This window comes from Mizuhopecten yessoensis, unplaced genomic scaffold (assembly GCF_002113885.1).
Source record: "Mizuhopecten yessoensis strain PY_sf001 unplaced genomic scaffold, ASM211388v2 scaffold5241, whole genome shotgun sequence".
In the NCBI taxonomy this organism is placed as follows: domain Eukaryota; kingdom Metazoa; phylum Mollusca; class Bivalvia; order Pectinida; family Pectinidae; genus Mizuhopecten; species Mizuhopecten yessoensis.
Genome location: NW_018405950.1, coordinates 4,753 through 15,541, shown reverse-complemented (window position 1 = coordinate 15,541; position 10,789 = coordinate 4,753). Strand labels below are relative to the sequence as shown.

At 35.6% G+C, this 10,789-nt stretch overlaps 1 protein-coding gene across 1 annotated transcript; it reads right to left on the bottom strand.

Annotated features, from left to right (window-relative positions):
• Positions 1-3,151: 3,151 nt before the first annotated feature.
• Positions 3,152-10,388, bottom strand: LOC110450514 (phospholipid-metabolizing enzyme A-C1-like). The gene is made up of 4 exons (XM_021498068.1): positions 10,286-10,388; positions 5,963-6,183; positions 5,380-5,500; positions 3,152-3,409 (listed from the first exon to the last, which is right to left on the bottom strand). Exons 2-4 carry the CDS (start codon positions 6,174-6,176, stop codon positions 3,229-3,231), a joined length of 516 nt encoding a protein of 171 aa, XP_021353743.1. The 5' UTR covers positions 6,177-6,183; positions 10,286-10,388; the 3' UTR covers positions 3,152-3,228.
• Positions 10,389-10,789: the final 401 nt, after the last annotated feature.

Below are 10,789 nucleotides of genomic sequence, written 5' to 3'. Positions count from 1 at the left end.
GGTTTATGGTTTTGGTTTGGTCGGGTGTGTGTGTTTTTCGGGTCCAGTGGTCTATTAGATTTGTAAGGAGCCCCGGGAGAAGAGTATATCACGAACTGTTTTCGTTTTAAGGGCCATCCGAATTTGTGATACCTACAGACATATTATTAGAATGAATCCTGATGGTAGAAATTCGACTGGAGAGACCCCTACATGTTGCCGAATGTCGGACACTGCCCCTTTCCTGTCCATCGTTCTATACGGGTGAGGTTTTCCCCTTTGGGTTTGAGCACAACAACTTCCTGCATCTTGATCTATATAGTGATTAACTGCTAGGAGTGGAGGGGGTATAACACTACGTATTATGTGTTAAAGATACTAAGAGTTGAACCTATAGAATGGTGATAGTTGTGTGTGTGTGGGGGGGTGGGGGGGGGGGGGGGGGGGGGGGGGGTGTTAATACGTATACTTTGGTGATAGACTAAGAGGAGAACCTATAGAATGGGTATAGTGGGGGGTTTGATATAAATATTGGGTAGGATATTAAAATGGGAATCTATAGAATGAGGATAGGGTGTATTAATAGTATGTGTTATCGTGACCTATCTGTTTCCTGCTGGACTGCGTCTTAGATGTTTCTACGGTGTTGATCTAATAATCCGTAGGAATAATACACAGTTAATTTTCACTCTGCTGGAGTCCAAAAAACTGTTCGCACAGATAATAACCACAGAAAAGCACACTTTACAATTGTTTTGAGAACTATGGGTGGGAAGTACCACTTTTGTGGTGACAGATCTAACTAATTCTATACTAAGTATACTAAGTCTACGCTAACGGGATATTCTTCTAAGGCCTATTTGGTGAGGTCAGGGAGTCACGGAAGTGTTGACGGCCCGGTGGTCTAGCTGTGAGTGATCTGAGTGAAAAATTAATTTGCTCTGGGTTCCTTTTTCAATGGCTTCCCGGTTCCATTTTCAACGGGGGTCCATTTTCAACGATACACCCGCATTTATGCGTTTAAAAAACCACTCCGCAAGAAATTATTGTCCAGCATGTGGGTACTTCAAGCTTTCCTGGCTATTTTTAGGACTTTGCATATATACAGGAAATGAGAGCTAAACCAATGAGCATCCATAAAAATGGAAAGGTCACAACTTATAACAATGAATACGTAGTTAATGAATAGGGAAACAAGCATAGTTTGCCAGTTATTCTTGTTTAGAGTAAGCATGACATTTATTTCCTTTTATGACATTTAGAGGTGTTCGGCAGTTACTGAACACATCACTGTTCACTAATTTTGTAACAATAAAAATTTGGACAACAAAAAAAGAGTCCGCATCCTCACATTATTACGGCTAGACTTAAACAAGCCTGCACATCGTTCTAGCGGTTTGCAAAACCAGAGGGGTGCCAGCCTTTGCAATTTTAACAATTTTGGTCGTACTTATAATTTCCAGTTGGATGCTCTTTTATCATCAAATCATGGAATTAAAGATAATTATTAACACGAATTAAGTTTCACTTGGGGATAGGTGGTAAATGACTTTAGTTGGTAAAGCCCTTGACAAATCTGAAATGTTCATTTAAGATACATATGCTTGATTCAGTTTATAGATAGATCATTGAGGGATATTTTATTAAAAATAAAAGAAGTGTTCAGTAATACCCTCCGTGGTGTTCTAAAATTGTCAAATTGTACATTAACTCCCTCCACGTAAAGTAATAGAACGAACCTTATAATGAATAAAGAGTAACGAATATTATTTTGTCATTTCCCACAACGTTTCGTTCAATGTTAGAGGTCCGGGCTCGGAGTGAATGCCTATTCCTATCTTAATTACACTCGGTGCGAATACTCTCTGTGGCACCCTCTGTACGAACACCCTTTAAACAAATTGGGCACCGGCACGGTTTCCAGAGCCCCGGAGACTCTTTACTCAAAGTTGTCAAATTGAGATTTCGTTCAAATACTTTGTTCCTGGTCCTGGCTGGTGGTTAATGCCTATTTGCATCTTAATTAAAATCAGTATGAAAACTGTCTGTGGCACACCATGTACGTGCAGCCTTTCAAAAGTTGGGCACCGGCACGGTTTCCAGACCCCCTGTGACCCTATACTCGAAAATTGTCAAAATTGAGATTTCGTTCTAGTTCTCTGTTCCTGGTTCTGGTTCGGCGTGAATGCCTATTCTAATTTCAATTAAACTCGGTATGAATACTGTGGCACCCCATGTACGTGTAACCTTTCAAACGTTGGGCACTGGCACGGTTTCCATACCCCCGGTGACCCTATACTCGAAAATCGTCAGAATTGTGATTTCGTTCAAATTCTATGTTCCTGGTCCTGAATCGGGGTAAATGCTTATTTCAATCTTAATTAAACTCAGTGTTAATACTGTCTGTGGCACCCCCTGTACGTGCAATCTTTCAAAGTTGGGCACCGGCATCCGTCTTACATTATTTTTCTTTTTAATTTTGAATAACGAATAACTTTCTAACTTTACTTTCGCCCCCGGCAATTAAAGTAAGAAATATATTCGTTATTTGAATAACGAATAACAAATAACTGTCCAACCTTACCTTGTCCGGTTTTTTTTAAAGTTAAAAAAGTGAGTGTGTTGTTTGTCGTTATGTATAAGACGTACCCTTGTGACGACGTAACCACATATTTTTACAAACAATAGCCATATACTGTATAACTACATAAATGTGGGTCGGGGAGAGTGAAGAGCCATGAAGAGCCATGAAGAGCCGATGTAAGCCAGTCAGAGAGAGTAATATGTGTAGATAAAAAAGTAGGAGTGAGAGAAGTAAAATGACTTACTGTAACTTTACTTACGATTGAAATCTAATACTGATTTTGATTTGAGTGCGTTTATTAACCTCGGAATTACACCTTATTTCTGATGTAGATCAAGTCGTAGAGCTAAACCAGATTTTAGGTTTCAAGGCTGAACGTTTGATTCCGAGTAGAATTTGTGCGTGTTACATGTTGTCATGGATAGGGGGGGGGGGGGGGGGAATCACTTGAGTTACAGTTTATTTGAGTTATCCCTGACGTATTCGACTTTCATTCCGGACGTACATAGCGCTTTGTCCCGTTGCACCATAGCGGCCGGGGATAAGGGAAGAAACACTACAATAGTTGAAAATAGTCAAATGTACTCATTACGAAATGCATAATTTATGAAAAGAATCAAAACAAACAATTAAACAGGTAAAAACAAACTCGAATATTCTCTTTTCTAGGTTTTGTTAGCTATAGCTCCCAGAGTGGCGGCCACTTCACACGGTTGATGGCAATATTTGTACCCATACCGACACCACGTCGCGAAATGTTCACAGTTGTATGTTCCTAGGCTGTAAATATGTTCCTCCGCAATAGCAAGCAATGCCCGTTTTACAATTTCTTTCTCCGGATAGTGACTGTAAATATAAAAATAAACATGTGGTCACCATCCTGAACTATTTCATAGTAGTCATATCAAAGTCGTGACTGTTAACGGAGGCAATATATCAACGGCAATACCTCGTCATCATATAACAAAGGATACAACAGATGAAACATTTGTCAGATCTAATCTTACATACTGTAAGTGTAAATTGTGATATATCTACAACAAATTCTAGTATTATCGTATAACTGGAAATAGATCCAAAATATGAGAATTAATAATACCAGATTCCATATCAAAAGAATTCTCTAAGATCTTATAGAACTGAAATATAGTTTTAATGACGATTTCTGGCTATCAGCATGGCAAATTAATTAAAACAAAAATACAGTGTTCATTTTTTCAGATTAAACATTGCTGGTAATATCATAAGTGAAAAGATACTTCCTGACTCAAAATTGTATAGTTGCTGATCTAATTTCATCATCGTGGCTTCTTTTTTTTCTACAAATGCTATTTATATGCCTGACGCATACACAGCACATATCCCACCACCCTTTACATTGTTAGTTGGGGGTAGTTAGGAACTTTCTTCATAGATAAAATGACGTGGTAACAGAACCAGATCAGATTAGATCAGAGAGGAACAGTATATTACATCAGAGGTCAAGAAACGTGGATATATAAAGTGGAGTATCGACAGGGTAGGGATGACATAAAGAACAAACTATCTGTGAAGATGAGAAAGAAGAGAGAATAGACAGAGGAAAAGAAAAGGGGCACTATAATGATATCCTACGAGAAAGGAATATCATAGACCATTCAAAGAAAATTCAGGAAGAACAGGATCTCGACCAGCATGAGACCAATCCAGACCAACTGGAATATTCTTACTCACCAAAAGACAAATATTCCATCAGTGACACTTGATATTGCATGTATAAGATCGGTTGTAAGAAATGTGATTCTGTGTACATAGGGGAGGAAGATTAAATAAACATCGAAAGGAAACAGAAGCCTTAATGAGCAACAGGAATTTCGCTAGATCAGTCAGGAAACATAAGAAACGAAAATTCACAAGAGTATCATAATTGATTATGTTAACAATGTGTAAAAAAAATCAAGGAAAACCGGGTGTATCTGCATGTAAGAATGGGGGATGTAGTCACCTTTACTCGACCATTGATTTCACTACACTAGGTAATTTTTCCCAACTTGGATTTGAATCAGAACCAAAATTATCATTATCTTCATCTGGACTTGAGCTGGATTACACTATTTTAATCTGGACACTTGCTGGTTGTACGATTAGAACACAGAGTTTGATATGACCATCTGCATGTCTTAAGGTCAGAACACAAGGATAGTTACAGTTTCATGAACACTGATTGGCTTTGGACCTTCATTATCAATATTTGATACCAAATTACACTGACGACACAGAAGCCATTTTCTCATTGACTACAGGAGATTACACATGGTTATTATAACGTGATTTTGATATGCAGTTCGTGATTTGCACTGATTTGTGACGTTTGTTCCATTTTATTCAAACCGAAACGTGGCTTCGATCTCCCGCCGACACACGGTAACATTCTAACTGAGCAAATTTACAATACTAATATTTCAAAACACGTAAAATCTCTCAGAAAGCATAAAATTAATTATCAAATGTTCAACTTGAATATAACCCGCGCACTCAATTCTAAAACACGCTATCATAGGATTTGTCATATTAAGAGTCACATTATACAAACGTCCTATTAGTACTTTATTTCGCGATGTGAGGAGCACATTCACACTCACCCGGTTTTGGATTATCCACCACAGTTAAATATAACTTAACACAGTTATATGTAAGGAAAGGGAACTATACTAAAACTGTAAATAAAACAGTTGAACATTGCTAAAACTTTATTCTAAAGCCAGCATCTTTACCTTTAATTGTGTAATATTCTATTGTTTTGATACAATATCACTATAAAATTTGAAACATCATACCTGCAGTCATTGTCCAAGTAGTTGTCTATAGCACATTCGCTGGCACCAACAGTCTCGCACAGAGTACGAACGGTGACTATACCACCATTATCTGCGACGAAATCAACTACATTGTCCTTGCCTGTTTAATATATATAAGAAATGCAAACCTATGTAATTCATTTCCACCTCTTTAATTTGTTGTAAGAGGAAGAAATTGGTGACTATGCTTCTTCATTTACATAGCTCTTAAAAAATGCCAATTTCCACAAAATGTCATAAACTGATCATTTTTTATCTGAATTTGTATGCAAGTCGTATGCTCAAACCTCAACTCATTAACAGATTATAGCTTCAGTATAATACCTACGATTTAATATCTCTGTTTGCACTGTACCCATTGAAACGTCAGATGTTCATACCTAGTAACAGTTTCATATTATTCAATATGTTCACTTCACATTTTCTGATTTTAATCTTAACATCTATGAAAACTGAAAAGATTGTTATAACAAGAACTTTAACTATTTCAAATATTATGAAAGAAAATTCAAATGATTGTTGTTGCCATATTGAAGCTTTACATGTTTTGATTGTAATTTACCTATATATATGGCGTAGTGGAGGAAACAGTCCCGTTCTAACTTAATCATGTCACCACCTTTCCGATTTTTAAGACTTCTTTCGACCCTTGCTCTCTGATCACTGGTTGATTCTACACCGAACAGGGATTTTGATAAACCCTTACTTGATGCAGACAAACATTCCAAGCTTCCGTTTATTCTATGTTTTGATCCGTCAAAGCTTTGAAAAGACATAGTTGCACTGAAAGAACAAAACTGAGCATTAAACTAAAGTAATGACTTATAAAGGCTTTATCTGATGCCCTATCCCTTTGCATATTTTTTGCAGTAAAATTTGTTGAAATTGAAATGAAAGTAACGATATATCCCATAATATGATCATATTACAAAGATGTATATTTATAGATTATCACACTGTATTTTCAGGGTATGTCGTGAGAACAATTTTCCCATCGCGAGGACGTGGATGAAATCGAAAGGCCACCACAGGTGACAAACACTGAAAATACTGTGTGATGATCTGTTTCAATCTATATACTACTACCTTATATATTTCGACATTTAAAAAAAGTCAACTAACCATCATGTTTTCACATGACTTCTAAGCTCAATGGTCAACGATGGCAAATCATCGGTCTGTGACAAACATAAACATATCAAAGATTTGTGCGGGGAAATATAACGAACCTAAGAACTATGTAAATAGGATATTTTAAAAATAATCCTATCGTCATTGGCATTTCCATATGTACATCTACGCTTGGAATGGTGTTATAACCCTCAACATATTTGTTTCGTTATNTGCCCTATCCCTTTGCATATTTTTTGCAGTAAAATTTGTTGAAATTAAAATGAAAGTAACGATATATCCAATATTATGATCATATTACAAAGATGTATATTTATAGATTATCACACTGTATTTTCAGGGTATGTCGTGAGAACAATTTTCTCATCGCGAGGACGTGGATGAAATCGAAAGGCCACCACAGGTGACAAACACTGAAAATACTGTGTGATGATCTGTTTCCATCTATATACTACTACCTTATATATTTCGACATTTAAAAAAAGTCAACTAACCATTATGTTTTCACATGACTTCTAAGCTCAATGGTGAACGATGGCAAATCATCGGTCTGTGACAAACATAAACATATCAAAGAGTTGTGCGGGGAAATATAACGAACCTAAGAACTATGTAAAAAGGATATTTTAAAAATAATCCTATCGTCATTGGCATTTCCATATGTACATCTACGCTTGAAATGGTGTTATAACCCTCAACATATTTGTTTCGTTACTGTATATTAATTTGTTTACGGCGGACTATTTTCTTACGCGGATCACTTTTGTGTGGATATCACTTAAGGATGGAAATCGCCTGGCGCAAGCAGACGTTCGCTTTTGGTAAAATACGTTACCAAATGACGGGATTTAAGAAAATCCGTTCTCCAGTTGATCTCTAGTCCTTTTCAAGTCGGTTTCAACTTCTCACTACCTTTTATTTCCTAGCGCCTAGCTTGGTAGATGCGTTGAGGGTAATGGCAACAACTGGTTCACCCGTTGTCAGCATAATGTGACCGGATGAAATGCTGTGCTGGATGCCTTAGGCATGGTGTTTCAGTGTGCACGCTATTACAAAGAGGCAAGTACACCAACATACCCTGTCTCCAGCATAAATACATATTTGCACGCTTACACAACACACATGGAGGCACGTCTTTAAATGACCTTATATGTTAGTCGGACGTTAAAAAAATAAAACCAAACCAAACCAAATAAGATTTATAATGTAGAAACAAACTTTCTTCAGTCCCTTTGGGTTATTAGCACAATACCGATATTTAATATTTCACAGCAAGACCTTATAAACCAAACTGTAACATATCCATTAATACATATTTTTGAAGAAGCATAAACTGGTCAAGGGATGTTTTGAAATATTCTCTTTGAAACCAATAGGCAGGAAGAAGACATTATTCATAAAATCCATTTCATAATAACTATGAATACATCACTGCCGCGGTTACAATATAGACATAATCAGCACTTCCTTTCAACAAACTGTTTTTTTTATTAAGGTGGCATCACACTTTCGCAATAAGCCAGCAATATTCAATGAAAGTTTCACATAAGGGTTATGTCAATATCAAGATAAACTGGGGATTTTTTGGTAAAAAATACCGAAAAATTGATTTTTTGTCAAATTCAACACTTTCACATCTTTTGAGTGTGTGGCATTGTTCCAAATTATTACAACAATAAAATAATGAAAAGAAACATTGTTAATCAACCCTACAATTATTTTATTTATCATAAAATATCTACAACATGTTTTATTGAAATTGTATGGATAAAAGTTACTAGATACAAGCTAAAAGCAAACAGGACAAACAGTTTTATACAAAAAGAGTGAAAAATTTAACCAAATACACACAAAGTCCTTATAATTCATTTATTTTACAATAACTTTGATCCCGATGAGAGTTGTGTACCTTGAAAAAATCGAAACTTTTATCAGAGGGATAGAATTTACACAATAAATTACTATATTTAATTGTCAATTTACTGTTCTTTTATGGAACAAAATTACTCTCAATCAAGTACACTTTGGACATTATTCCATAGCCCGCTTTCGCATGGTATATTTACATGTCAGGTACATATGTAAGGGCATAGGCTATCGCATGATATGCCGTTATCACGTGCACGCACATGCACTTGCAATTTATAAGGATCTTGATTTTTTACAAACCACTATTTTCACAGATTTATTGTTATTGCGTTTGTGAAACGATTTATCTGACAGAGCGTAACTCGCTGGACAACAAATGTCGTAGCGACCAAGAGCTTATGAACTACTGTTAGCACATGATACGTACAGGTGAGGTCGGTAAACAAAAAATATCAGTCTGCCTTCCATGCGCCTCATATACGACCTTCTTGAAGTCGTCTGATCTTATGTCAGTGTCTTCCCGTGAGTTAATTAATGTCACGTATGATTACACATTTTCAAGTTAAGTCTCGATATCGGGTGTTGACATATCATCGTCACGCACGTGTACTATTGTTTACCCGGTGTTACTATAATTTGCACTACGGTAATGGAATGCCCGATATGCAATACGAAAATGACGACACGAAAATACGACAAGAAAAACATGTGTATTACGAAGGGTGGGAAGTCCTTTAGATGGCTTTGTAAAACTCCTTACTGTTTTTCATGAAAAAATGAAATAGAGACACTAGAGCATACCTTCCGGCTATGTGAACAGATACAAGTTTCTTTTATTCATTTTAATTTCATACAATTGCCTTAATTATTCAGCTTAGATTTAATATAAAAAAAAACTTAATATTTCATGAACATACTCCAAAAGGGAATTACTCCTTTTATAGATGAAGGAATTTTCCTTATAATAATACAATATACTTATAAATCTAGATGTAGCCAAGTTCAATTAAAAAGCAATCTTTAATTAATACAATCAAAGAACACTATCCTGTTCAGGAATATTTAGCGAAAGACATACAATTGTATGACTATTGTAAATGTAAATTCCAAAACCGATTGAGAAAATGGCTTAAATTAAACGAACTCTCATTGTAAAACCTGACAACCATTTATATATATATATATGGTATATACCAACTGCATATACAGTTGGCATAAATACTATACCCCAACTGATAATGCACTCCCTCTCTGTATTTTTTCTGTCTTTCCTCTCTACTTTGTTCTGTATTTTTCTTCTTACTTTTTAAATTTGTAATGTCATGTTTATGTTATTTGGTGTTAATGTTCCTGTACGTCAATGTCATAATATTTTGGTAGTAGTATTTTAAATCAGAATCGTACTATGTGTGTAAAACTGAGTGAGCATAAGAGTGTATGTTTAAATGTTACAGGTATATGTATTTATGTAATGTGACAATATGTTATGTGAATCTTTGAAAAGTTAAAACATTATATTGAAAAGTTAAACTATGTGAGTTGTGGAATAAAACATTAAATCACCTGTGTGCACAAAGGTCTTACTCATAATTGAATACCTTTTATGGGTACTAGATTGTATGTGATATATGTATCCACCATATGTACGACACAACAGTCATATGCATACATTTTACCTAACAATTTTGTATATGTTGTTTTTTTACCTCCATAACACTATATAGCACAAAAACATGGATTGCTGTGTCACCTCAATTTACGTCCATAAGAAACCGAGGTTCTGTGGCACTAAATCAATAATATATATTCACCTGTGATGGGGTGTGTACCACCTTAATTAAGGTTCAAAGGAAAGTGTAATACATAAACAGCATTGTATATTTACCTGTAGATGTTCTTGTCGCCTTAGTTAATGCCCAAGTGATAGAAAGTGTTCAAGCCTGACTGAGGCAATCGCGTATGAGTCACGGGGTAGGTAATTTCCAATATGTTTTCCCAATACCTTGTGTTTCCTAGAATTTTCAAAACAGCTTATTGCATTGACAATTTTATTAAAGTGAATGTGTGTGTTTTCTTCAAAACTCCAAAAAATCTGTTCCATGTCTTTGTTTCCTTATCGTTATATTTCCTCCTTTCTTCCTTTTGCTAAATATAGCACTACATGTAAATAAGACTACAAAATTGTAAGTCCTAAATATAACATGTATGAATCATACTACTGGTAATTTCTGAAATTTGATGAGATGCAGTTCTGAGAAAACAACAAATCCCCAATGCCGAAATATAAATAGGTTCAACGAAACTTTCCATATATAAACAAGATTACATAAGAAAACAGGTTTTCGTAAGTATTTTGTAATTCCTCGATAATCCTTATAAAGACCCAATG

What these genes read in the sequence shown, in the direction of transcription:
- LOC110450514 (XM_021498068.1), bottom strand. Translation starts at nt 6,176, where the DNA reads ATGTCTTTTCAAAGCTTTGACGGATCAAAACATAGAATAAACGGAAGC. An exon ending in CCACTACGCCATATATATAG is followed by an intron (nt 5,501 to 5,962) that starts GTAAATTACAAT and finishes TATATTAAACAG; the next exon opens with GCAAGGACAATGTAGTTGAT. An exon ending in TACTTGGACAATGACTGCAG is followed by an intron (nt 3,410 to 5,379) that starts GTATGATGTTTC and finishes TTATATTTACAG; the next exon opens with TCACTATCCGGAGAAAGAAA.